General features: G+C 64.0%; 3 protein-coding genes across 5 annotated transcripts in view; 2 read left to right on the top strand and 1 right to left on the bottom strand.

The window, feature by feature from the left end:
* Positions 1-240: 240 nt before the first annotated feature.
* On the bottom strand, positions 241-5,016 carry CYP2W1 (cytochrome P450 family 2 subfamily W member 1). Its single transcript, XM_065919243.1, has 9 exons — positions 4,849-5,016; positions 3,776-3,938; positions 3,396-3,545; positions 3,171-3,328; positions 1,636-1,809; positions 1,199-1,337; positions 855-1,039; positions 553-694; positions 241-437 (listed from the first exon to the last, which is right to left on the bottom strand). The coding sequence occupies exons 1-9, from the start codon at positions 5,014-5,016 to the stop codon at positions 241-243; spliced, it is 1,476 nt and encodes a 491-aa protein (XP_065775315.1).
* Positions 5,017-11,045: 6,029 nt separating this feature from the next.
* Positions 11,046-14,957, top strand: COX19 (cytochrome c oxidase assembly factor COX19). The gene is made up of 3 exons (XM_065923652.1): positions 11,046-11,177; positions 11,794-11,909; positions 14,391-14,957. Exons 1-3 carry the CDS (start codon positions 11,096-11,098, stop codon positions 14,460-14,462), a joined length of 270 nt encoding a protein of 89 aa, XP_065779724.1. The 5' UTR covers positions 11,046-11,095; the 3' UTR covers positions 14,463-14,957.
* The window catches only part of ADAP1 (ArfGAP with dual PH domains 1), a 46,898-nt gene continuing 34,373 nt past the window's right edge, over positions 14,411-26,935 (top strand). For 2 of the 3 annotated variants that reach the window (XM_065923651.1, XM_065923650.1), the window contains exon 1: positions 23,572-23,873. In XM_065923651.1, the coding sequence (XP_065779723.1) occupies positions 23,792-23,873 (82 nt within the window). In that variant the 5' untranslated portion in view covers positions 23,572-23,791. Of the gene's footprint in view, positions 14,531-23,571; positions 23,874-26,935 lie in introns of those variants that run through there. The other variant, XM_065923649.1, reaches the window with a different exon arrangement.

Raw genomic sequence — 26,935 nt, 5'->3', positions numbered from 1 at the left:
CCTGGGCTGTGGGCCCTGGGAGGGGGAGAGGAGGGCCAGGCTGGGGAGCACCCCATCCTCCATGGTGCCCAGATGAGGCTCCCTGGCCCGGGACACACAGCCCGTGGTGGTCGCAGCAGAGAACCAGGTCAGGGGCTGCATGTCTGTGTCCGACTGTCCTGTCTCCATCACCCACAAGCCCAGAGCAACTCAGCTTCCCCCCTCCCCAACCCTGGGCCCTCGGTCAGCCAGGCCTCGCAGTCAGCGCCCCTGCAGCCTGGGTACGGCGCACAGCACCTGGGCGGATGGCCGCGCGGTGAAGGCAGGGGCGGGTGTGGTGTCCAGGGCGGCGGTGCTGAGGCCCGGCGGGGGCAGCAGGCGGTACCTCTGCAGGAGGCCCGCAAACAGCAGAAACAGCTCCGACCTGGCCAGGCTCTCCCCCACGCAGACACGGCGGCCTGTGGGGACACGGGACGCCGGTGAGTCTCGGAGGCCATGAGGGAAGCCCCGAGGGCCGGGCCCTGAGCTCGGAGGCCCTGGGGTCCAGGCGACGGCCGGTGGGGGCTGTAGTACCTGCAGAGAAAGGCAGGAAGGCCGGCCGCTTGACGAAGCGCCCGTCGGGGTCCAGGAAGTGGCCGGGGTTGAACTGGCGGGGCGTCTCCCACTGCGTCTCGTCCAGGAGCACGGAGTTCAGCAGAGCCAGCACGGGTGTGCCCTGCGGGGGCGCCAGGTGAGCGGCCGGCCGCTCTCCGCAGACGGGGAGCACGGGAAGCCCTGCTCAGCGTATGTGTCCCTGAGACGCCGTCCCAGCCCCATCTACCGCGGCCGAGAGGAGGGGGGGAGGGTCTGGGGCGCCGGGGGCCTGGCCCTCGCACCTTGGGGAGCAGGTAGGGGCCCAGCTGGGTGTCAGCGACCGTGCACCGCGGCGCGTGGGGCAGCAGCGTGATGAAGCGCTGCACTTCGTGGAGCACGGCGTTGGTGTAAGGTAGGGCGTGCACGTCCTCGGGCCTCGGGAGCCGCGCTGGCCCCAGCACGCGGTCCAGCTCCTGCTGCACAAGGCCTGCCGGCGAGGCAGAGGCCCAGCATGCTGGGACCCCGCCCTGCGCCCTGGGCCCCGCCCCCTGAGACCCCGGCCCCGCCCTGCACCCCGGGCCCCGCCCCCTTCGCCCTTGGCTCCGCCCTGCGCCCTGGGCCCCGCGGAGACGCGCCCCAGGCTCACTCTGCACGCGCGGGTGCTTGCCCATCAGAAGGGCGGCCCACTGCAGCGTGGCGGCGGTGGTCTCCGTTCCGGCCATGACCATGTCCAGGACACAGGCCACCACGTTGGCCTCAGTAAACAGGCCCTCGGGGTCTTTCCCCTGCAGAGGTGGGCGGGGCCGCGCTCAGCTGGAGGCAGGCTCCATGGAACCCCCACGCAGCCAGCCCCGGGCTCGAGAAAACCGTCGAAGACAGGCGCCTCCTACGTCGCGGGCTCACGCGGCCTCGCAGACGCCCCGCGTCTCAGGTGAGGTGACCGAGGCTCGGAGGCGCCCGGCCAGGGAGTAGAACGGCATGGCGCAGGGTCGGCCGGCTCCCTCCCCAGCTCTCTCCCCCAGGTGGGGCCCCAAGATTCCCCCCTCCCGCGGCCTCTTGGGCGGGGGCAGGTCTCGCCCACACCTGGCCCTGCTGGATCAGGGCGTCCAGGTAGCTCCGCTCGGGCCCTCGCGGGGGTGTGCGGCGCCTCCGCGCCTCCAGGAGGGTCCTCAGGATGGCCCGCACCTCCTCGATCTTGCGCAGAACCGGCCGGTGCAGCTGGAGGAGGGCCCCGAGCCGCGGGTAGAGGTTGAAGAGCTGGGGGCGGGCAGGGCCGAGCTGTGAGGGCTAAAGGCGGACCTCCGCCCACAGGTGGGGCCAACTGTGCGGACCGGCAGCGCCCCAGGCTCCCGGCAGAGGTGCCATCCTCCCTCTCCCTCCCCGTGGGACCGCAGCCCCGGGGGCGCGGAGGAAAGCCTCCACCTGGGTGCGCGGAGGAGGGGCCAACCGACAGGTAACACCGCCGGGGTCCGTGCAAGTCACAGCAGGCGGTTGTAACCGTGGCCCCCGCTCCACACCCACCAGAGCAGGTGAGAGGGAGGCGGGGCAGGACCCGCCTTGGAAGTCACTGACTTCGCTGAGTTATTCCGAAAAAAGGATGATTGCCAACTTCAAGCTTCAGCTCAGGACGCCAGGCGCCGGGGGCCACAGCACAGCCTGACTGGCACGGTTGTCAGCTGCCCCCTGCACCACGCTGTCCCCCGAGACCATCGTTCAGGGTGCAGGTATGGGAGGCCGCGGGACATTCTGTCTCCCTGGAGCCCCTGACCCTCCAGCCTCAGGCCTGCTGGCGCCCCCTGGAGGGACTCGACCAGGCTACTTTCGGCGGGAAGTCCAGTGTTCCAGCCTGACTGAGGCTCTGCCAGCCTCTGGGGGGTGACTGGGATCAGGACCGAAGCCAGCAACCTCTGCCCCCCGCCCATGGCCTCAGGTCCTGGAGAGATGGGGCTGGAAAGTACACGTGAGCCTCGTGCCACCAACACACATACCCCGCCCCACACCGACACACGTGCCCGAGCGAGTTAGAGTTAAAACTGCTCGTGGTGCCTACAGATTAGGAACACTCTTAGTTAGTAGCTCAGTTGGTAAGCAATCTGCCTGCAGTGCAGGAGACCCAGGGTCTATCCCTGAGTCAGGAAGATCCCCTGGAGAAGGGAACGGCTACCCACTCCAGTATTCTTGCCTGGAGAATTCCACGGGCAGTGGATGTGGAGGGCTACAGTCCGTGAGATTGCACAGAGTCGGACACCACTGTGCGACTAACTTCCTTTATTTTAAAGTTCTGGGGAAAAATGAAATGCATGCAGCCATGGGGTTTGGAAATCAGGGCTGGTCCTCATGATTCCTGACCCTGGAGGAGGTTCAGGGGCTGGGGGGAACCAAGTCCCATATCCAAGAGGAAACGCCCAGGGCCACCCCCACCGGTGAGCAGGTGCGCCTGTTACTGACGGGACGGAGGGCAGGTGGGGCCCCTGCCCTCTGCTCCCCTGGTTCTCCAGGAGCACAGGGCACTGGCCTGGGGTCACGTGGCTAATGAAGTCAGGAGCCTCTCCCTGCCCCCACCTCACTCTCTGACCACCCCCCCCCCCAGCCCCCAGGCCGAGAACAGCGACCTCTACCTGCACACTTGGCTTCCCCAGGAGGACCATGACCTCGTCAACGAGGCCCAGCAGGGACACGAACACAGGATCCCGGTAGTCGAACCGCTGGCCGAAGAGGAGCGCGAAGGTGATGTTGGAGGGAGCCCAGCGGAGCAGGGCCAGGGGGAAGGGCTGGCCTGTGGGGGGAGAGAGGCTTCAGGGCTGTGGGCTGCGCAGGGCGGAGGCGTCCCGGCCCCCACTCACCTCTGTAGCTGTCCAGCTGCGCCATGAGGCACCTCAGCTCCTGCAGGACCTTGTCAGCCACAGGCGCCCTCCCCACGCCCAGGCCATGGAGGGCGCGCACGGTGAGCTGGCGGGCGGCGCGCCAGAGTGGACCTGAGGAGAAGAAGATGCCTGCGGGCCGCATACGCCCGGTGGTGAGCGGCCCTGGGGCAGGATCCCAACGGAGCCTCATGCCCCCCAAGCCCCTAGCGCCCCCTCCAGCTGGTGTGGCCCAGTCCTGGTGTGCCCCGCCCCTGTTGCTCTGGGCCTGCCACACGGGCACCCTGGTGCTCCCCCGGGCCTCATGGGAGCACTCACCATGCCGCGGCCCCTGCCGCGTCCTGCCCCCCACACACACCTACCCCCGCCCCCGTTGATGAGCTGGAAGATTGCAATTGGGGGCCGGCCAGCCAGCTCCTGCCCGGCGCCCACCAGGGCCTTCTTCACTGCCTCGTAGCCGGTCAGCACCACCGTCTTCTGGTGCCCAAGGTGCACGGTGAACACTGGCCCGTACTGTTTGGCGAACTGGTGGGAATGGGCAGGGCTCATCCGCTGCCCCACCCAGGTCCCTGGGGGGCCCTCACGCCCCACCAGCCCCTTCTATCCTTACCGCTCCCCTGCCCATTCTGCAGATGGGCAGACTGAGGCCTGGGGGTGGGCAGTGAGTTGCTGTGGATCACACAGCAGAGCAGGGCCGGCCACTGCTGTTTGCGGGCGGCTCTGCCCCCAGCACACGGATGGTGGCCTCCAGGCCCCGGCTCTGGGCACAGGCCTGAGAGCCCTGGTACCTGCCACCTGGCGGGGTGGCTGCCCCAGCTCAGGGCGCTCCGGGGTTCCCCGAGGGACTGGGGCTCCCGCACCTCCTCCCCCACAGGGCCACCAGGCAACCTCCTGGGCGGTCCCTGCCGCACCACTGCGCGTGATCAAGGCCGGAGCTGAGCGGGCGTCAGCTGCCCAGCCTTGGGGATGGGCCAGGCCTTCAGCCCCGGGTCAGCTCACGGAGCGCAGTGAGGGGTCCAGCCTCAGCCCAGCTCAGGCAGCCGCTTCCCACAGAGTCCCCCCGCCTCTAGGCACCTCTGTGTGCTGGTCCTGCTCATTTGTTTCCAGACCGCAGCTGCAGGTGCCGCTCCCAGGAGCACCCACCTTCTGCCCTCTGCCACCCCAACCTGGGCCTCCCGTGGGCACTCATCAGGTGCTGCCTCCTCCAGGGAGCCCTCCTGGCCCCTTGGACCGCCCATCCTTTTCCCTCTGGGGTGGACCGTGCTTCTCTTCTCAGAGGCAAGGTGGGCCCATGGGCCTCCTGTTCCGTGTCAGGCCAGTGCCAGGCTGGACACGAACCTCCCACTCCACGGGGGTCCTGGAAACTGGGGGCTCAGCTTTCCCCCAGATGGGGCAGGCGGGGGCCCAGGGCACCCACGGACCTGCGTGGACCCACCTTCATCAGCGCCTGGTCCTGCTGTGCTGCCCGCAGCAAGTGCAGGTTCCCGATGAGGGGCAGGGGGCGCGGCCCCGGGGGCCAGCGGGGGGCCGGGGTGCGGGCGCGGGTGCGGAGCAGCCCCCAGAGCGTCAGCAGCGCCAGCAACGCCAGGAACAGCAGGGCCATGAGTCCGGCGGGTGGCGGCCAGCTCCCCTCCCGGGTGCCGCCTGCCCTGCGCCTTATGGGCCTCCTGGGAGGGCGTGCCGGCACCCCACCCTCCCGCCACCCCACCACCCCGAGAATGTGGAAGGAGCAGTTTGCAGGGACAGTCAGGCGCTTAAAGCGACAGGCGTGCGTGGAATGTGGGGGCCAGTCTGTGCCAGGGGTCGGGGGACCATCCGGGGGACGGGCGTCCAGTTGGGCCCTTGGGGCTTCCTTGGCCCTTGCCTTGTTGGGGGACATGGCACGGTGACTGTCTGCCCCCTGCACCAGCTGCCTCTGCCCCATCTCCCCACCAGAACCAGGGCTCCAGGGCCTTGGGCTCCACCCTCCCCAGGCTCTGAGCCTCCCTACCCGGGAGCCCCGCAGCCCCCCCAAGCCCACCACCACCTGAGTCCACCCAGCACCTCTGGGCCTGGGCCAGGGCGGGCACCGGGTCTACATGGCCAGCGCCTCAAATGCCAGGGCTCCAGAGCCCAACAGCGAGCTTGCCAGAGTGACGGTGTGCCCCTTGGGGGCTGTGGGAGCCCGGTCCCCTGGGCAGACGGCACTGGCCTTCCCGGGACAGGGTGGGCATGGGGGCGGGTCGGCCGCGCAGAGGGGCCCAGCCTGCAGGCCAGGCCGCTGGGGCGGCAAGTGGCGGGTTTATGAGCCCTGTCTATCTGGGCTGCACTCTGCTCCGAAGCCTGGAGGCCCAGCTGGGAGGGAGGAGGTGTCCATTTGGGATCGAACTCCGAGGGGCCAGAGGGCCGGTGGCCCCAGAAGCGGCTGGGCCTGCGACATAAGGCAGCAGGAGCCCCCTCCCCACCACTGGGCCCCTCACCCTGGGCCTGTCCCCTGCGGTGACATCTGTGCCCCTACACCCACCCCAAAGCCAAGGCAGCCTGTGGGCCCTTACCCCTCCCAGCCTCCATTTGCACACCTCCTGTGATGGGGTGCTCACTGCCTCACAGGCAGCCCGTCCAGATACACAGTCCTGGGGCTGCCAGGAGCGGGAACTGTTCTCTAAATGCTGAGTCTCTGGGTCTTTCGGGCTGAGCAGCGGTTCCCAAAGCCCCTACTGGGTGCAGAGGCTGGGGGCTTGTCTGCCCAGGTCAGTTCAGGCAATTAACTCAGCGTGTGTGTATTGAGTTCCTGTGTATTACCAGGCTCTCCAGGCGCTAGGGCTGTAGGAGTGGGTGCTACGGGGATCCTGAAGTGCCCTCGCAGCCCAGCGGAGGCAGGCGGGGGGCACGTGGCCATGACTTTGCACAGAAAACCGCTCGGGTGTTGGAGCTGGAGGGTGTGTCTCAGGAGGAAGGGCGTTCGTGAGGAGGGAACAGCTTGTGCGGAGCCTGCAGGGGTGGCATGGAGCGGGGGCGCTGGGCAGCCCTGGGTCACGGCCATGGAGCCACACTGGGGGCCCAGCCCCTTGGGCTGGCAGTGTGGCTTCAGGGCTGGAGGGGAGCACGCATCCCTGTCAGGGGCTCCGCTCTGGGTCGGTGAAGCCCGCGCTGAGGGGCCTGCTGGGCGGGGGCCAGGTCTTGGTGCTGCCGCTGTGCTCGGGGAGCAGGCGTGGCCCCCGCAGCAGGACTGAGCTGCAGGGAGCCCGTCTCAAGACCCTTCCTGACGGAACCGCCCCTGGCGTCTGTCCTGGGGCCTCCAGCTGCTGACAGCCCGTCAGGGTGGCCAGGTTTCCCGGGGAGGGAGTGGGCTCAGCTCGGTGGCACAGTGGCCCGCGCCCCAGGGCTGCATTTGGTGGGCCCTGCAGCGTCCACTCTGAGTGACCCACTGCTCTGCCTGCATCCCGTCCAGTGAGGGGGCACCACGGGGAGGGTCCTGGGAAAACCCAAACTGGCTGGAGCAGGGAGCTGGGTCTAAGGACATTCCCCTGACATTCACATCCACCCAGAGCCTCAGAATGGGGGGCTCTTTGGAGTGTGGCTCTCTAACCAAGTCACCTTGCCCTTCATTTGGTGATAGAGGAAAGGCCACAGACCACAGGCCAAGGACCCAGGAACCGCAGAAGCTGGCGGGAACAGGAAGGACCCCCCTGGAGCCATCTTCAGGAGGCGCCCTGCCTTCTGGCCTCCGGAGCAGAGCGGGTGGTGGTGGTGCTTTCTGCTCCCCCAGGCTATGTCCCTTGTTGGGGCAGCCCCGGGAGGCCTTGGGAGCAGGGTTCAGAAAATCACCCCACTCCAGAAACACGGCAGACGGGTCACACGGGTCCCTTCGTGAAGTTGCCGCCTAACCGCCTGCCTGGGCGTCACTTCGTCCCCCCAGGAATGGGGGTTCACGCTATTTGACTTGTCTATGATCGACTGGGCCCAGAGGCCACCAAGCCGGCCAAGAACAGGACAAATGCAGGTGATCCCCCATAAACACACGAGGACGTCTGTCTCATGGAGGAGGTCACCCAGAGGCTTGGCTCTGCTGTCCCGTCAGACGTTGACTGGTCCTGAGCCTGCTCGGTGGGCTCAGCCAGTGCTCTCTCTCCTCTGACTGGGTGTGATTGTCAGCGTTTGCACATTGCTCTTTGAAGCAGCCTTGCCGTCTCGCCCTCTTCCCTCGTTAACGGGCAAGATAAAGCTCGGCCGTGTGCTCAGGATCTGTTAGTCTGAGAGCCTTTTGAAAATTACTCTTTGACAGCAGAATTTATAAACATCAAAAGATCAGCAAGATCTAGTTTCAGGCCAGGGTCGATTCAGGGGCCCAGTGACATCATCAGGATTCCGATGAATTCTCCCCTCTCTTGGGTCTGCTGGTGGCACTCTGAGCTGGGGTGGGGTGGGCTGGGGGTGGGGAGTGGGGGTTGTGGGGCAAGCGGTGTTTCCATGTCTGCTCCTGGTGGCCAGACAACCACCTGCACCCAGGCTCACCTCCTCCCAGCGCGGCACAGTGGGCAGTTGTAGCAGCCCCATACTGGTGTTCGAGCAGAAGCCTGGGAACTGTGTGGTCAGAACTGAGTGGCCAGGGTCACCTGGGGCTCAGGTCACACCTGGCCTTGACGCCCCAGGTGCAGATTGTTGCCTAGAGGGCTCTGGGGTTGCACACACCTGACTCCACACTTGGCCCCTCTATCTACTCCCAAGGCTGAGACAGCATCTTCCAATGACAGCTCCCAGCCCTCAAGCACTCCATCTACTTGGCCCTCAGCCATGGAGAGCTGGGGACTCTGCCCTTGACCCTGGGTGGGGGCTAGTGACCGTGGTGGAGGCAATGTTCTGAGACTTTGGAGGTGGACTGGGAAAGCCATGTGGCTTCCACCTACTGCTTCTGGGATCCTGCATGCAGGACGCAGTCAGCATCCTGGGAGCAAGCCCTGGGAGGTGGGAGGAGGGCCAGGGGGACAGGAGTCGCGGCCCCCAGGAACCAGGCCCAGCACCCAGCCTCACGTGCTCAGTCCTGAAGGGCTTCCCTATTCTGAGGTGTGGCGGCCCCTGCTGATGGCCCATGGGTCCGTCTCCACATGGCCTGCCCACTGCCCGCGTTTAGGAGCGCAGCGGATTGCTGCTGTTTCACACCCGTGAGTCTGGGCTGTTTGTTACAGTGGTGGGAAACTCATACACTGGCTGTGTAACGCTGGGCAAGGGGCTTGACCTCTGTGTGTCCTATGTCTGACATGAAGATAATAATGCCTGAAAACTGTTCATTCTTCAAACATCATTTTTAACTTAATCTCGCAGTTTCTTTATTTTTGGCTGCCCTAAGTCTATGTTCCTTCGCATGGGCTTCCTCTGGTTGTGACGAGCGGGCTAACTCTTTGTTGCAGTGTTCAAGTTTCTCGCTTCAGGGGCTTCCAGTGGTCCGTGGACTGTAGCCCTGCTGGCTTCAGCAGTTGTAGTTCTCAGGCTCTAGAGCGCAGGCTTGGTAGTTGTGGTGCACGGGCTTAGGTGCTCCAAGGCATGTGGAACCTTTCCTGACAGGGGATCGAACCCATGTCCCCTGCATTGGCAGATGGACTGTTAACCACTGGACCACCAAAGAAGTCTCCCCAAATATTTTTAGTTTTTAATTAACTAATTAATTAAATTTTTAGCTATGCTGCATGGCCTATGGGATCTTAGTTCCTCAAACAGGAATCGAAGCCAGGCCCCAGGCAGTGAAAGCATCAAATCCTAACTACTGGACTGCCAGGGAATTCTTCAAAAGACACTAGCTGAACACCTACTGTGTGCCAGCACTGTGAGCCCACGTAAAACAGCCCCACACGTAAGAGGGTTTCCAAAAGCATTATTCCTTGCTTTTTGACCTAAAGATTTAATGAACTGCTAAACATCTCCTATGAAGCAATAATCGGTTACTTGGCAGGCTGACACCTCCTGGTCACTGGGCCTCGAGGGGTCATGGGTCCCCCAGGGCTGCCCCACGGAGAGGGAGAGGTATGGCAGCCTGGGTGGGGAGGAACTGTCCCTTCCTCTGCTAAGTGGTGTGATCAAGTTGCAGGGAAAGGTGCTATTTGCTAGGTAATAAACGCTCCTATTGTTCACAGCCCTGCAGCGTTAATAAGTAACCCAGTGCGGGGCCCCTGGCTCCTGTAATGTCAACAGTTAATATGACAGGAACGGGGAACAGGTACAAGCTTCCTCCTGTAGTTTTCTGTGGGCCCAGAGCCCCAGGCCAGCCCCGGCCCAGACGACAGGGCTGGGCTTACCCGCTGGTCTAGGCCCACCCTGTGGGCCCCTCCTGTCGGCCCGCTGACTTTGGTGGAGCTCTGGGCGGCTCCGGACAAACAGGGTGGAATCCCACCTCAGGCCCGGAGGTCGGGTGGTGTGCACCATGGGGGTCCTTGCGAGTGGGTGAGGGCATGCTGGATGGCTTCTGGAGAAGGGGGCATCCGACCTAGGCCCTGTGGGGAGAGGGTGCTGCTGGGACTGGTGGGCAAGCCCCCGACGTTACAGGGGGCAGTGGTGCTGGGCCTGGGGGAAGACTGCTTGTCCAGGGGGGTCAGCTGGTGACTCTGCGGTGCTGAGGCCCCCACAGGCTTATGTCTAGGGCCTGGCACGTGGCTGGCACCAGGGACCGCTATGTGGGTGGAGTGGATGCGTGAATAGGGGTTGGAGCTCGGGGAGGAATCGGACAGCAGGGTGGCGGGCAGGCGCCCACCCACCCCCATCAGCTCTGCCCAGGGTACAAGGTTGGGAGGAGCCCTGCTGCAGAGAGATGGTGACCACCCCCCCCCCAGCCTTTTCCCTGTTTTTACTGTTGCTATAACAACAATAATAAATGACCACCAGGGACTTTCCTGTTTATAATGCATTTTCACTCTTATCTGTTGAATTGTGTCCCCAGATTCACATGTTGAAGTCCTAGCTCCCCTACCTTAGAATGTGACCTTTCTGGGAACAGGGTCACTGTATATGTAATTAGCTGAGGTGACGTCATGGGGACGTCATGGGGGTGTGTCCTAACCCAATAAGGGTACATCCTCCTGGAAGGACGATGTGTGAACACAGACACACAGGGAGAGGCCACGTGGTGAGGCAGACGGGGTGATGCGTCCACAAGCCAGGGGGCACCAAGAGCTGCCGGCAATCCACGAGCAGGGAGCCAACACCCGGCTCTCGGATAACTGGCCCCCAGAACTGTGAGAGAAGGAATTTCTGTTGCTCTAAGCTGCCCAGACCTGCAGCCTTGCGGGGATGCAGAGACCCTCCTCACCCTTGCCAGGGACAGCCTTCCAGGAGCGTCCTCCTGCCCTTGGGCTTCTTATGGATTGAAGCTGTGTGCCCTTGGGCAAGTTGCTGACCCTCTCTGAACTTCGTTTCCTCGTCCTAAATAGATGACGGCTGGACCCTCTGCCATTGTGTTGCCTCGAGGATAATAAGAAACCCCACCTGCAGATCTAGTGCCTGAGGGTCCCGGCCTTTCGGAGCCCGGGGGCGGGGCCTGGGCACGAGGGGCGGGGTCTCGGTGCTGGGGGCGGGCCTTGTACCTCCAAGTCCAGGCCCATCAGGGGCGGCTCGCCGCTCGACGTGCTCGGCGCTCCCGCGGGGCCTGCTCCGCGATCGGCCGGCCGTCCTGCGTACGGCGCGCGTCGCCCTGGGAGAGTCTGGGTGCCGCCGTCATGTCGACGGCTATGAACTTCGGGTCCAAGAGCTTCCAGCCGCGTCCCCCGGACAAGGGTAGCTTCCCGCTCGATCACTTCGGTGAGTACTGGCGGTCCGGACTCCCCGGCCCGGCCCCGCCCGTCCAGCGCAGGGCCGGCCCGGTGGTGCCTCGCGGCGCGGGCGGGGCCTCTGAGGCTCGGCACGGCCCGGCTCGGTCCGGAGCCTCCCACCGCGGCCCGGGGTAGGAGCGGGACGGCGCTGGGCCCTGGGGCCAGCGAGAGGACACGGAGGCCGGCCTGCGGTCGGGGGCCGACGTTCCGGCAGCCGCATTCTTGGCGGGTGTGAGGCCCGCGCGCGGGGTTCCGCGGGCGTTTGGTGCGGAAGCGGAGGGCGCTCCTGGTCGCCGCAGCCTCCGCGGAAGCTAAGGCTTCGAAAATGGGTTTCGGATGGTTCTTTATTTGCCAGTCTTTTACCGAGAGATATTCCAGACAAAGGGCAACGTCGGCAGGGAACTCCCGGCGCCGCCTCTTGGACGCCCTCCTTTTCCTGCCCTCGCTGTTCCACCCAAAACATTTGTCTTTTCTCGTTTGTTTCCAGAGTGTTTCTGAAGGAAACTAGTTTCCAGAGGAGAAGAAGGAGGGCTGCCAGTAAGGTTGCTGGGCGGGCATGTCCTGTTTTCACTTTAAAAAGAAAACATTTTTCTGTTTTGTTCCAGGTGAATGTAAAAGCTTTAAAGAGAAATTCATGAAGTGTCTCCGGGACAATAATTTTGAAAATACTTTGTGCAGAAATGAATCAAAAGAATATCTAGAGTGCAGGATGGAGAGGCAAGTATCTGCCAACCATGATTTATGTCTTCTCCGCCCACCATGTCTCCAGCTGAAATGTTTGTCCCAAGAGGCCCCACCCAGGCCTGGCTTCTCCTTGTGTTTGGCCCCAAAGGGCTGCCTGCCTGTGAAATTGAGGCATTTCGGAGATGAGTTGTACTCAAAGTTGTTGGCAGCTGTGGGAACCTTTTCCCTAGTGATAGCCTTGGACGTGATTGCATTTCTCATAGTTTTTTCTTTCTAAATGATGTGTCATTCAGGTTTCAGAATCGTACATCATAAAAATGCTGACTGAGTCAAAAGATTTGTGGGGACAGAGCTTATTCCTTTAAACGTTCTCAGAACATAAAAATACGTGCTGTTTTGTTTGACATCCACTCAAGAGCTGTTTGTAGTGTGACAGGCAAGACAGTGGGCCCGAGAAACAGTGAAAGATGAGTGATTCTTCCCATCTCAACCAGAGTTCACAAGACCCACCTTTAGACAAAACAAAAACGCTTCTAACTGATCCGTTGAGATTTTACTTCAGAAGTACCATTGTAAAGCTTCATGGGGAAAGCATGTAACCTATTATGTGCTTGGGTGGAAACTTTTATTTATGTCCTTTGAGCTCTTTGTTTGCTCACGAGGGAACCCAGTCTGGCAGAGGCCTTGTCTGAAGACAGGTTGACAAAAAGCAATCCATTCTGGGCCTGTTTTCAATTTTTCCTTAACAAACTCAGGCATTCCCCTCCAGGCAAGCTCTGCTATGCTTCTTGGACCCCAGGTGTGTTGAGGGCTCTCTGCAGACATTTGGGATTTTGAGGGAGATGGGCCGCCTTGGTGCCCGGCCCTCAGGGGGCGCCCCTCTCCCCTCGTGCGTCACGCAGGCTCACAGGTTTGTAGCTTTAACGATGGACCGGCCTGACACCAGCTCCGTCATCTCTGCGTGGCGTGTCGGTCGGGTCTGCATGCTTCACTCACTCTCTCAAATCAAAACACCTGAACTCGCGGAGTCTCTTGGCACTGCCGAGCCTTGGTGATGGAGTTCGGCGCTCGTCTCTGCCCTGCGCCTGCCCCAAGCTCGGATCGCCATCCCCGGGTCGGTCCCCCCTGGGCTGGCACAGGGCCCAGCAGCTCCAGCTCAGGGTTGCCTGGAGGGTCTAGTTGCTTTCGTTCCAGAGCCACGCCTGCTGCGTGACGAGGGCTTCCCAGCAGGGCCAGCGGAAGGGCCGTCTTTTTCCCGTTTGCTCCTGGGCCTCTGAGGAAGGCCTGCAGACGGGAACGCGTCAGCTGCTCTGTGGGTTCCACGATTCAGGCGGCGTCACTGGTTGGTCAGGCCGCGTTTGGTTGTGAGGGGTGTGTGTTTCTGACTTGGTCCGTATCTTGCCCACTTGCTTCTCCGTCACTCTTTTATTTATTTATTTTTCCATCACTCTTTTAAAAAGCTTCTTCCTTTCCGCTGATATCCCACACCCTACTTTCGTGTACTTCACATGCATCTTTTTAAGAACTGGACCTCAGTAGAATCTGTCAGTTGGCTCACATGGTCTCCGGCCCTGTTGGCCTGGAGTGGATGCGTCTGCTGCTGAGGGCAGGGGCTACGCTTCCTCACAGCAGCTTCTGTTAACATTGGGGTTGCACGGTCAGGAGACACACAGCGAATACACGTGGGATCCGAGACCTCAAGTCCAGGGCCCGCCCAGGCATGTCTGGTGGCCGGGCCTCCTGACCTGGTGCGGAGTGTGTAGAGTGTCTGGTCCTGGGAGAGCACCAGGCCCAACCAGGTGCAGCCCAGGCGCTTCCCTCAGGAGGGTCTGTCCTGACCTGTCTGTTCCCGGGCTTCCTGTCCTTGACCTGTGACCCATCCTGCATCCTCACGGTCCTTCCTCCTCTTTACACTTTTTCTTTCTGACCAGAGGCACCCAAGGTTCTGTGATTTTAAGGATCCTGGGATTAGGTTGGGTCCCCTTGGATAATCCAAGGTGGTCTCCTCTCTGAGTGGGCTGACAGGCAGCCTTGTTTCCTCAGCAGCCTCAATACCAACCCCCTCCCACTGGTATCAGGTCTCACTCACAGATTCTAGGGCTCAGGGCATCACCTGGGGGCCCTGGCCCTGTCAGTCACGCTGTGTCTGAGTGGCCGGTTCTAAGAACCGTGTTCTGACAAGGTGTAGTGGGAGTTTGTCGTTACTTGCCTCCTTGGATTTTAGGAGCGTCTCGTGCATTCTGTCACTGTGAGGGTAGTGTAATCTGCTGCCGGGTGGATTCCACAAACTGGTGTTTGTGATTCTAGGGATGTTGTCCTCAGGGCTGTTGCCAGGCCTCTGGATGTCGTGGGCGTGGCGGGCAGGGGCCAGGGGCCTGCACATGGGAGCATGTGATGAGGAAAGTGATCGGGCGCACGGCAGGTGTGGGCCTGAGGGTGCTGTTCCCAGGAGGGGTGAGGGTGCCCGGCCTGAGCGGCTGCACGGACCCTAACAGTTCTCACTTTTCCTTTCAGGCAGCTGATGGCACAGGAACCCCTGGAAAAGCTGGGATTTGGAGATCTGATTGATGGAAAATCAGACAAAAACTGAGCTGTGCTGGGAGGAAGCCCGCGGCTGTGTGGGGGCGCTCGGACTCCGCCCCCACAGCGTGCTCATAGGTACCGTGGCTCAGAAGGGGACTGTGGGGGTGCCCGCGAGATGCTGCTCGGAACCATGCCAGACGCCCCTCCCTGGGGATGTGCCTTGAGGCTAGGAAACGGCTCGCCTTCTGAAGCTTCTGAAAGGATTTGGGGAAAGTGGTGTCCCTTTCAGATTCCTGTTTCCCTCAGGCTTGTGAAGGTTTATCCTTCGCGGGGGTGACAGGGCTCCCGGGGAGGTGAGGTGTTCGGTGCCCCCCCAGGGCACCGCGGGCGCCAGCGAGGTGCTGGGCTCACGTTGTCGGCTGTGTGTGTCCTCTCTGCGCTGGTAGTGCTCAGCACAGATGTTACATGGACGTTGTCAGGAAGACATTCCTAGCAAGTGGGTTGCTCTTTGTACTCATAAGCATATACTCTGTTCGTTTCCTTTTCTTTTTTTTTTTTTTTTTGAAGCAAAAACAGAGGATAAGCCTGGGAGGGGAAACTGGTTTTGACACATCTGACTTCTTGATTTTTTTCTGGTGATGCCTGAACACCATGTGTCTTTCTGATCCATATCAGGTGACACTTGTACAGTCAGATGTTTAGTTTCAAGAAGTCGCCTGCTGTAACTGGGGAGCAGGTCGTCCGCCCTTGTCAGGCGACGCGCGCAGCGGCCTCTGGCGCTTTTTCTCTGAGGAGCTGCCGAGCCTGCAGCCACCCCCGCTTCTTGGCCAGGAGGGGTCAGGGCAGCGTGGGCCCGTTGAGTGCTGCCCGAGTGCTGTCAGACCCCAGGGCAGTGTTTCTGGGGTGCCTTGTCGTGGGCTCAGAGCCTCAGCAGAGACCCTGCACCTGCCCCGTGACTGCCTCCCTGGCCTCAGTCAGCTGATTTTTGTCCCATTGTGGCCAGCGGGGGGGGGGGCTGTGCCAGGAAGACCCAGGTGAGTGCCCTGACCCCCTCCTGCTGCAGGGAGCCCTCGCGCCTCCCCGGCCACGTCCAGTTGTCTGTGTGGCGTCCCTCCCCTCGGTCCTGCAGTGGCGCCGTGCTCACTCAGACCCTCCCCTCGCTCCCTCCCAGGCCGGCCGTCTGCCGGGGGCTCCGGCACTGCTGGCCCCGTGGGGGTCCAGCCCCCGGCGCTCCGTCTGTGCCTTGTCACTGGAGCATCATCTCTGTCTATGCTTCTAGCTGGTTTATGAAAAGCCTTGCTTTTTATCACCAAATCGAGCCATGGAAGTATCCAGTGTGACGTTGCACCTGTACAGGGTTATTCATTGCAGTGTTGTTTGTAATTGTAAAGCATTGGTGGGACCCGGCCACCCGTGCTTGTCCCCGAGGCAGGGCCCGGGGCGGCCGTAGGAAGGACTGGGGGAGACCATGGTGTGCCCTGCATGGCCCTGCATGAGAGGGAACTTGGGGCCCAGAAGGCAGTGTGGTGGGGGAGGGCCATGGGTAGAGAAGCAGATGTACAGAAGTGTGTGCAGAAGCATGTGCATGCACTCACCTGTGTTCATACGGACATCCTTTCGCTCTAGGTCCCAAGGACCTGGGGTCACTGACCCCTGGCAGCCAGGAGCTTGCCTGGCGGCTGACTCTTTGATTTGAGCCTCTCTCCAGCAGGAAGACCCAGGGCCAGAAAGTCCATTTGACCCTGGACCCTCTTGTGTCAGACAGTAGGGAGTTGCCGAAGCCTTGGTGGGCTTGTCAGGAGCACGCGGCAGGGCTCCCAGTGACCTGGTTGGCAGCAGCAGGAACAACTGTTGGGTTTGGCTGCAGCATCAGTTCCTGCCCGGGAGTCCCTGCTGAGGGAGGGTAAATGTTCCAGCGCAGGAAGGAGACAGCCCTCCTCCTGACCCCGGCCCTTGTGGAAGGATGGGGCATCCGGGCATCGATGTGTCTGGAGGTGGGTGGGCAGCGTTAGGCGGAGCGGGTTCTGGAGGACACCCCAGGAAGCACTCAGCCATCAGCCGAAACCTCTGGGATGTCGCCGACGGCAAGGTCCCCATGGCACCCGCCCTGATCTGCCCCATGGAGGTGGCATCACTGCTGTTTTCTCTTGAGTGCGTCACCTCCGTCTCCGAGGACACACCGACGTGCCCGACCCGAAGGCCAAGCCTGGCATGAGGGTCAGCGGTACCGTCCCCGAGGACGGGCGAGGGGCTTCGGGTCGGTCACAGCGCGTCATGTCCGTGCACACGGGGATGTCGTCAGGAGAAGCGGGCAAACTCTGACCTGTTTCTGCAACTTTTTGGAAGTCTGGAGTTATTTCAAAATAAAGAATTAAAAAAATGGTCCATGCTCATCTCTTTGTAGTTGAACTTTGTACATACATGACTGGGTGAATTCATGTTTTGAAACACATTTGGGAATCCCACAGAGAACTCAGCTGTGGTGGCGTCAGGAGCGGGCGCGGGGCTGGAGGACACCCCATGTGGACCACCGGCTCTTCACGGAGGAGCGGTAGCTCTTGCAACCGCTGCTAAAAATACGAGGCTTCGTCTGATCCTGCCAAAGCTCCCATGAGGTATTTTTGGTTGTCATCATTTGTCAAGAATGCATTTTACTTGTCATATATACTTGTCTCAGTGAGCCAGTGACATTACTAGAAGGCACCTGAAGACAATGGGCAGAATGTTTTCCAAGTGTCTTTAGGATTATGCCAGGGCAATCTGATGGCCACTGTCAGCCCTGGGCCCACAGTCATCTTCCTGAAGTGCGATGCTGACAGAGCCCCTGGGATGGGAGCTGGGGGCACAGGGCTGCCCCCCCCCCCCCCTCCTTAAGCAAGCCAGCTCCTTGTAACAACTCTGGAAAACTCAAGCAGAGGAAAACAAGGTGGTTGGAATACCTTTTACTCTGTATCTGTTTAGTGAGGCAATGCTTTTATTAAAAAAAGCAAGTTAGGTTCCCTCCCCACTAACAGATCAGCACAGACTCTGTGGCTTAAACAACACACTTATGCTGCCTCATGTTCAAAAGCTCCCGGGAGCTGGCTCCTTCCGGAGGCGCTGGGCAGGGTCCACTTCCTGCTCTCCCAGCTCCTTGAGGTGCCGCGCCCCGTGGCCCGACCTCCTCCTGAGCTGCTGGCTTCTCCCTCCCTGACTGCCTCCTCCCCTATCCTCTCTCTGACCTGGGGCTCCCGCCTCCCTCCCGGAGGGTCCTTCGTGATGACATTGGGCCCCCTAGGCATGGGCAGCTTCGAACTGGGGGACACAGCAGAACCCCGCTTGTTTTACACACGTGGCTTACATGTTACCGTGTGCTGTGCTTTGCGGTGAGTGGTGGTTTTGATTACTCAGTAGACGTTCTTCAAAGGAAACTGAAGGGTGTGCACGTTGGCCTCTTTACTCCTGCAGAGAAGCCCGCGGCCTCTGCCCTCCCTGTGTCCTGGATGGTGTGGCCCTGGCCCTCAGGAGGAGCAGGGATCTTAGGTGGCTGCTCTCTGTCCTTGGGAAGCACGTGGGGGCAGCGGGAGCCCAGAGCAGGACAGCCCCCAGCCCTGGGGGTCCGGGAGGGCTTCCAGGAGTGTGTGGAGTAGGACCCGGGCGGCGCTCGGCAAACAGGGCCATCTCCGCGCCGTGCACAGCTGGCCACCAGTTTTTCTTTGTGACTCTTTATAACAAGCATCTATCATTTTCATAGAAACAATAGAAACATCAGCTAGGGGAACAGCCTTCTGAAGGTGCCAGGCCGTGTTACCAAGCTCGGGGTTACCACGTCGCGGGGGGTTAGGGTTGGCGTGTGCAGGGCGCCAGCCGCCCGGTGACAGAAGCCGGGCGTGGGAAGGGCCCTTCTCCCTCCCGGAAGCCGCAGCGGGGCACAGACTGTGGTGGCATGGCGGCCCCTGCTGGCCGGTGGTGGCGCCGCAGTGCCTGGGGTCACCTGTGGGAGGGCCGTCCCCTGGGGCCCCCACGGGCGCAGCGAACGTGCAGTGACCTCCACACTCCAGGTGCAACACATCGGGCCAGGCTGTGCGTCTCTGAGGCCCTGGATACTCCTGACACGGGGCCCTGGCTGGAGGCGGGAGGGCCAGCCCCCAGTGCCTGCGCCCTGGTCACCCCGGGCTCAGGGACCCGTGAGGGACTGCAGGGGCTCGCCGTCCACACCTGCGGGCTGTGTGCCCAGGGCGCAGTGGAGCCGCTGCAGAGGAGACCACCCTGGGGCATTGGGCGCGGAGGGCTAGGGTCGGGCTTCTCCCCGCTCTGTGAAGAGAGTCCTGGGCGTGATGATGGGGGCAGGGTTCTGGAGAGGAGAGCCCTGTGCCTGCGCTGGTGGCAGCTGCCCCAGACTTGGCTTCTGACCCCAGCGCCTGATGGTTGCCATCCTCACACCCAGGTTGGGCTGTGGTCTGATGGCGGCTGACGCCCCTGTGACACCGTACCCCTGTGCCTGGCACATGAGCCGGTTGGGGGGCGGGCGGGAGGTGGGGGACCCCCACCAGGCCTTGGCAGGTGGCGGCTCAGGAGAGACTCGGGGAGACTGCGCGCCAGCAGGAGCTGAGTCCCCTCCAAGTCTTGGAGGCGGGGGTACTGGGTCCTCCTGGGTTGGAGGCTCACGGCTCCCGGTCCACACCCCGGAGCAGCCGTAGGCCCCACCCATCGGGCGGGGCAGGCGCAGGCCCCACCCATTGGGGCGGGGCAGCCGTGGGCCCCACCCATCAGGGCGGGACAGCCCGTAGGCCCCACCATCGGGGCGGGGCAAGTAGCTCCTGGGGGAGGGCGTGTGTGAGGCTGACGGGTGGACAGGGTGGGGCGCAGATGCACAGACCCTGCCGGGGAAGGTGAGGACCCCTCACGCCCCGCTGGTCCCCCTGTCCGCGGCCTGACCTGTCCTGCCCCCGCGTGTCAGCCCAGGACCTGGCCTTGCCGTGTGCACAGCCTGCAGGGCCTGGTGAGCTGTGGGGTGATTCCACACGGGCTGTGGACTCCCGCCGCCTCGCCCTGCAGGTGGGGCGGGGTCCCTTGTGCTTGGTCCACAGACAGGCCTGGGGCCTGGTCCTGCAGACAAGCCTCAAGCCGTAGGTGAGCAGGGCCTCGCAGCCCCGGCTCCCTGCCCCTGAGGACCGCTGACCGGTCCATTCCGCGGGCCTGGTGGCTCAGCAGGGGCTGGAATCGACAGGTCCGAGGCCTCGGGAGCACCCCGGCATGCCGTGGGCGTTCACGACCGGCTGTTCTCACTGACCGTTGCGGTTCCTCCGGGCTGTAGCGTTGTAACGCTGCTCTCGTTTTCGCGGCCGAGTCCTGCCCGGCTGTATCCACGCTCCGCCGCCGGACAGGGCTCACCCCGCTTTGGCTCCTGTGAGGAGTGCTGCTGTGAACATTCACGTACACATTTCTGAGTGTGTGCGCGCTTTCCGTCTCTCGGGTGCGTACTTGGTGGAGTGGGTGATGCTCCGTTTATGGGTCTGCGCGGGTGCAGCCGTCCCCGTCTGCCAACAGCCGTGATGCTGGGCACCTGCACGTCTGTGTGTCTTCCTGGGAGAAAGTGCTGCTCGGTTTCTCTTCCCACTGGCTTGTCAGAGTTCTTTCTGAGTTTTGAGTCCCACTCATTTGTGAACTTTAAGTCCCCGACTGGATGTCAGTGCTCAAAGAGCTGGGGCCCAGGAGACGGAGCATCACTGCGGCCGCAGCCCTCTCCCCAGACTGCACCCGGGCTTCCCCCGGCTCCCACACCCGCCCCAGGGGGGCACCCTGGGAGCCCAGGTCCTCCAGGAGCCCGAGGGGCCTGCAGACACGTCCCCCTGCCACATGCTGGTTCTCTTCAGGATACCAGGCAGAAACTCTTTTTAAATGTCCCCACACCCACTGAACCAGCCCTGGAGCTCTGCCCCCACGGAGACCCCACCCCACCCGTCCCCTCTGGGGACCCCCCTGAGACCCTTCTGGGTCTCTAGAGCCAGCTCCGCTCGTAGATGGAGACACGGTCCTGGTGCCGGGAGCGTCCCCCGCTGCCCCGGCTGTGGGGCAGGGAGGGGTGCACACCCCGCACACCGAGGGTCGCCTCTCTGTGGGGCGTCTCTGTTTTCCTTCATCGGGGTGGGGCTGGAGGCTGAGGCTCAGGAATTAGGAGGGCGAGGGCTTTAAAACAGGAACTGGGCCAGCCACACCGGAAGCCGCCGCTCGTGGCCAGGCGTGTCAGCCGAGTCTCTGCGTCTCCCACATTCTGGGAGGTGCTTACCTCCTCAGCCCCCGGAGTCCCCGTGGGGACCTTGCCCTCAGCTGCCACCCAGTCCCCAACAGAGGACTGACCCCGACCCCCCGGCTCGTCCACGCCTGGGAAGACCTGAGTTCCCAGCCCAGGTGCGGCTCAGAGCAGGCCCGGGGGGATGGAGGGTGCCAGGGAGGAACGCCCATGGCCCCCCCAGGCCCAGGAGGGTTCGGGCCGGGCTGGCTGCTTGCCAGGTGCCTGCCATGCTCCCATCTTGCCCAACACCACCCCGGAACCTTGCGGTTGCGCAGCCCCGAGCCACGACGTGGCCAGGAAAGGATGGAGGGCAGTGCCCGCTCTCCCTCCCCCATGCACCCGAAACCCAGCTCTCAGGCAGGGGGACTGGTGGGGGCGGTGGACACGGCCTGGGGCTCCCCGTTTTCTCCCCTTGGTAGACGGGTCCCCACTGCTCAGGGCTCTGCACAGAACAGGCACGCCGAGGGTGCTGTCCAGGGCCCAGCCGCCCTGCAGGCCCCCTCTGGGCGCCCCGCCCCGCCCAGGCCGGAGGGCCAACCCCTCTGCCCTGCAGAAGTCCCTCAGGAGTCTGGGCACCGCTGCCAGGGGCTGGTGGCTGGCACCCCGTGGGGCTCCTGTCAGCCTGCGTCCTCCGCGCCTGCACCCCGTCGCCCTGCAGCCCCTGGGGCTGGGGTCCTGCCTCTCGGGCCCTCCCCTCCCTTGCCCTCCACCCCGTCCTCGTGACTCCCCCACCTCCTGCCCGGCCCCCCTCTGCCTGGCCCTGCTGGGGGGCCCACTGCGGCCTCCATGCTGTCAGCTGCCCTGGACTCTGTCTCCAGCCCGCAGGAGGACCCCTCCTTGGTCTCCCAAGTGCTGCGCCCTCCCCCATCCTCACAGCCTTCCTCAGGCCACGAGGCTCTGAGTCCTGGGTGTTTGCCTGTCCGCGTGTCCCCCACACCTCAGCGGGCGTGGCTGGCTCCCGTCACCCTCACGTGCCCCCTCCCACAAAGCAGACAGCGTGGTCACTCCCCTTGCTCCCGTCCCCTCAGCAGAGGGGCCCCCCAGGGCCCTGTGTGCTGGCCTCCAGCCCCTCCGACAACCCCTGGGGCCTGGGCAAGGGCCTGTCGGGCGTGGCCCGCCTGGGGCTGCGCGTGCCCTGCGTCCTAGGAGCCCCACACCAGCCCACTGCACCCTGTGCTTCCCTTTGGCCTGGGGGCCGGGTCAGGGGCTGCAGAGCTCCGTCCTGCCTGTCTCTTTAAGGCTCTTACATCCTGACCCCTGTCCTTGAATCCGCCTCCCTGGACCGTGTCATCACCCCCACAGTCGCATGGGACGACAGAAGCAGAAGGACCGGCTGCCAGACAGCCTGCGCCTCGCCTGCTCGTGCTCCCAGCCCCTCCAGCTTCCCTGCCCCCACCGGTCCCTCCTCGGCCCCCAGCATCCCTGCCGCTGGGGGCGGGGGGAGCGGGGGCTCGGCTCTTTGTTCCCCAGCTGTGTGTTCATCCCAGTCCTTCCACCTAGAAGCCACTTGTGACCTTGGGTGTGACTGAACACCTCTATGCCTCTGTTTTTCAGCATCTGTAAAATGGGGATTAAATGGGAAGGGGTTTGACCTAATGCCTGATGTAGTGAAAGTCGCTCAGTCGTGAGCGACTCTGTGACCACACAGACTGTAGCCCGCCAGGCTCCTCTGTCAAGGGATTCTCCGGGCAAGAGTACTGGAATGGGTTGCTGTGCCCTTCTCCAGGGAATCTTACCAACCCAGGGACTGAACCTGGGTCTCCCGCATCGCAGGCAGACGCTTTACCATCTGAGCCACTGAGTCAGTGAAGTAATTGCTGTTGTGACTGATGCCAGTGTGTCTTCGTGACGCGCTGTTCCCCACTCTGCTCTGTGGCACATTCTGACCCTGGCATGGGGACCCCGAGATGAGGACACCACCCATCCCGCCCGGAAGGGCGCCATCTGATGAGGGAGAGAGGAGGCCAGTTCAAGCACACGATGACGCAGGGCCTGTGGTTTAGAAACTCAAGCCCAAGTGGGCTCCCGTGTCCTGCCCGAGAGATCCTCAGAGCTCTAGAAGCACCGCGCCCCAGTGTTGGCCAGAGTAGGCCTCGGTGGACAGGCCCACACAGCCTCTGTGGAGGGCGAGGTGGCAGGCCCTTCCCCCTGTCCTGGAGGTGCTCTCCTGGTTGTGGGCCCCCGGGACTCCGGCACAGCATCCAGCTGAGACCCTGGCCGGTGGCACACGCCCGCAGTGCACCCCCTGCCGCGGACTGCCCGGCCGAGGACCGTTCTGGAAGAACGCTAGCAGTCGCTGACAGTGTTTGGCTCAGTCACGGGGTGGGGCGGGGGGAGGCTGTCCGCTGTTTCTAACCAGCTGCATCACTGCATTCATAATTTAAGAAGAAACGGGAAAGAAACTGAACAGAGACCCGTCCCCTCCTCTCCCCCATGCTGGCCTCCTGACTCAGAAGGCTGTATCCAGAGCACCCTTCTCCCCGCACACCCCGCCCTTCCCGGCTGGGTGCAGAGCAGGGCCCTGCTGTGGCCTGAGCGCCCCCGCCAGCCTCTCCTCGCAGGACAGGGAGGTGGTCCTCAGGGCGCGCGTGCACCCCTTCTTCGTGCATTCCCTGCTTGCCCGCTGGGCCTGGGGCACTGCCCCTGGGGGCGCAGTAGCTGTCAGGCGCTGTCAGGGCGAGTGACGGGGACGGTCCCACCCTCGGTCCCCGCGACCGTGGCTGCTGGTGTCTTGCCCGGCCAGGTGGGCCCGCTGCAGGGGGATAGGGTGGGCGCCGGCCCGGAGACCGCCCCTGCGGGTCCCTGGGCGGGTCCCGGGAGCGCGGGCTGGGGCGTCGGGCCGGCGCGGGAGGAGGCCGTTCGCCCGCCCTTCCGCCCGCGCCGCTGGGGGCCGCCCGCGGGCCGCGCCGGCCAGAGCGCGCCGTGCGCCCCGGGCCCCGCGCCGGCACACGCTCGGCGGCCGCGGCGGCGAGGAGAGCGGCGGCGGGGCCGGGCGGGCGGCAGGAATGCGGAACCGGCGCGCGGGCTGAGCCGCCCAGGATGGCGCAGGGGCGGCGGCGGCGGGCGGCCTGCGTGGGGCCCTAGTGTGGCGGGGCGGGCGCTCCCCACCCGGCGTCGCGGCCATGGCCAAGGAGCGGCGGAAGGCCGTGCTGGAGCTGCTGCAGCGGCCGGGGAACGCGCGCTGCGCCGACTGCGGCGCCCCGGGTAGGTGCGGGCCGGCCGGGCGCGTCGGGGTGCTGTGGGCCCGCGTGGGTGCGGGCCCGGGCGTCTGCGGCCCGGGCCGGGTGCTGGCCTGGATGCCAGCCCTGGGCCGGGAAGGGGTGCTGCAGCGCCCGCAGGGCTGGGGGGCGCGGGCCGTGGAGCCTGGCCCCCGCTCCGGTGAGGCGCGGGCCCGGTCCCCGCCGGCCCCCGGCCCCCGGCCCGCGGCTCTGTCGCCGCCTCCCCTCCCCCAGGCTGCGTGTCTTGTCAGCCGCCGGCAGCCGCCGCCTTGCGAAACCTGGGGCTCCGCAAAGAAAGAGGAAATCGCGGCGGGAGACCGGCGGCAGGGAGGGGATGGGTGAGCCGGACCGCGGCTCCTCCGCGGGGATGGAGGGTCCGCCGCCGCCCCCACCTGCGGTGACGTCATGGCCCCAGCCTGCAGCCGCCCTCCGGCCCTGCGCTGGGAGCGGGGGAGGAAGCACCTGCCGCGGCCACGTGGACCCGCTGGGAAAGGGGTCGCAGGCCCCCCGCCCCCAGCCTTGCTGCCCTGAGCAGGTGGCCAGTTCAGGTGGGGCCCTGGGCAGGTGCAGTCTCCCGGCGGGCATCTCCTGGACTTCGCTCCTGGGTGGTGCTCTGGGGTGATTTCCAAGGCCCGGGAGTCCTGGGGTTACTGTTCAGGGGTTGGCAGGAAGAGAAAAGGCTCTGCTCTCAGGCCCCCGGGACCCTGCTTAGTGAACTGGCGCCCCGGCAGGTCCTGGCTGCAGTGGGGGTGGGGCTGGAACAGCCCCCAGCAGCTAGGGCGGCCCCCTGGCCTGCAGGGACACACTGGGCGCCGCCCCCCCCCCAGGGGGGCCTAGCCTGAGCCCCTTAGAGCAAGCCGAACAGCATGGAGTGGCTGAGCCCCCAGAGAGGGAAAGTGGGGACACAGACTGTGGACGTTCACTGCCCGGCTCTTGACAGCTGCTTGCCCACTGGGCTGGGAGGGGTCTCTTCCCTCCCGCCGCCTCCCATGCAGGGAATCTGGAGTGGAGCGGCCCCGAGGGGAAGCAGCGGCAGGCTTCCCTGGAGGCGGGCGGGCTGAGGGCCTTCCCCACGGCCTCCCTCCAGAGCTGCCCAGGGCCTGCGGCTGTGCCCTGAGGCTGCATCGCCACCGCCTGCTGCTGCCCGCCTGGACACCCTACTTCTCTCTCCCGGGCCTGTGTTTCCACTTGTCAGGAGGGCGAGCCGTGCCAGGGAGTGGTCTGTCCGCACCGTCTCCTGCCAGGCCTGGTCTGAGGGGCCAGGCCGTCAGGCCACCCTGCCCAGAGGAGCTTCTTGGGACCCCGAGCCTCCCTGGCAGGAGGGAGAGGGGCCTCCTTGGTGTGGTGATCCTGCAGCCGCTGCGCCCACCCACCCACTCCGCCAGGGGCACCCCACCCCCGCCCCGCGGGCACAGGCGCTCAGGAAGCCCGCCGCCTGGCACTGGGCCACACCTCTGCTCTTCAGACTCCATCCATGACCTCAGATCCTCGCCTCGTCTGTCTGGCAGCCTGAGGAGCAGCCAGGACGTGGGCCCCCATTTTACAGCTGGGGACACCGAGGCCTGAAGACCTGGAGCTGACTCAGTGGGCGTGGGGCCTCAGGGGTGACCGCTGTCCAGGTGCCCGGCCCCCTGACCCGTCTCGCGCCTGCCGTGTCTCTGCTGCAGCCCCATGGCTCTGTCCATGGTGGGGGCCTCCCTGGGGCGCTGCTGTGACTTCCTGTCCCCGCCGCGGCCAGCTGGCTGACTGGAGCCCTTCCTGGCTTTGATGGGGGCCGGAGGAGGACAGCACCCTCCCACAGCGGCTGGTGCTCCTGCTTGTCTCCGCTGCAGCCCACCTGGAGCGGCACCTCGGGGCTGGGGGTCCCCAGGGCCTTGGCTCTGCATGGCAGGACACGGGTGGGCCCTGGGCCCCCAACCGCCAGGCGTGGGGCTGTGGGGATAGATCTGGGCAGGCCACCATGCGAGGGCTGCCGGCAGGGAGGCTGTCTGGGGGTGGTTGCAGCCCCCAGACCCTCTGGTTGTCTGCCCCAGAGTGGGCGCCGCTGCCCTTGAGCACGGGGCCTGGTCTGAGGCTCCCAGAGGTGCGCCTCAGTGCAGGCCTGGATGGGAGGGTCTCCATCCCAGAGGTGCGGGGGCTGCACTTCTTTCCTTCGGGTCACCCGCCTCATCAGTCACCCGCCAGGTGACTGTTTGGCCTCCGATAGCCAGGAAGGGCGAGGCCTCCACGCGTTCCCTGGGTGAGGTGTGGGTGGTCCTTCCGTGGGGCTTTGATGCCTGTCACCTGCACCACCAGGTAAAAACAGTTCTGATTGGTGAGGTCTGGGCTTGTCAAGGAGCGCTTTCTGGAGTGACGGTGGTGGGACGGTGGTGTGGAGACCCTGCTGGGGGCCCGGCACTGGGGGCCAGTCCTCACCGCTCAGCCGGGGCTGGAGCGTCTGCCTGCCAGACCTCAGAGCAGGAGGTCCGCACTCCACCCCGGAAGGCTTCAAGGCAGAGGTGGCTTTTCAGACGTTGCTGTGAAGTGGGGCAGGAGTACCCAGGCTGGGAGGGGCTCTGCACCGTGGCTTAGTTTGGGAGAGGGTCCCCTGAGAGTGTGGCCGGCAGGGGGCTGCCGAGAAGTGGGCTGGGCAGACGGTCCCCGCTCCCTGGAGCCGCAGCCTGCTTGGGTTTTAGGTCACTTTTTTCCATTGTGGTGAAATCCACATAAAAGTCACGCTTCTCACTGTTGCGCAGTGTACGTCCACGTTGTCATGCAGCCGTCACGACCGTCCGTCTCAGTCCATCTCGTGAGTTCTCTCCATCTTGCAAAACAGAGCTGTGTCCAGTTGAACACTGACGCCCTCCTCGCCCCAGCCCGCACCCTTCCCCTCGCCGTCTCTGTGGATTCGAGCCAGACAAGTAGGCTCACACAGGACCTGTCCTTCCGTGTCTGAGTTGTGTCGCTGAACGGAACGTCCACAGCGTTTGTCCCGCTGGGTCAGGTGGCACGGTTTCCTGCCTTTAAACAGCTGAGATGTCGTTGGCTACAACGTCGTATTAGTGTCAG

This window comes from Muntiacus reevesi, chromosome 2 (assembly GCF_963930625.1).
Source record: "Muntiacus reevesi chromosome 2, mMunRee1.1, whole genome shotgun sequence".
NCBI classification, from domain to species: domain Eukaryota; kingdom Metazoa; phylum Chordata; class Mammalia; order Artiodactyla; family Cervidae; genus Muntiacus; species Muntiacus reevesi.
The sequence above is the reverse complement of the archived record's forward strand: the minus strand, read 5'-3'. Positions and strand labels throughout refer to the sequence as shown.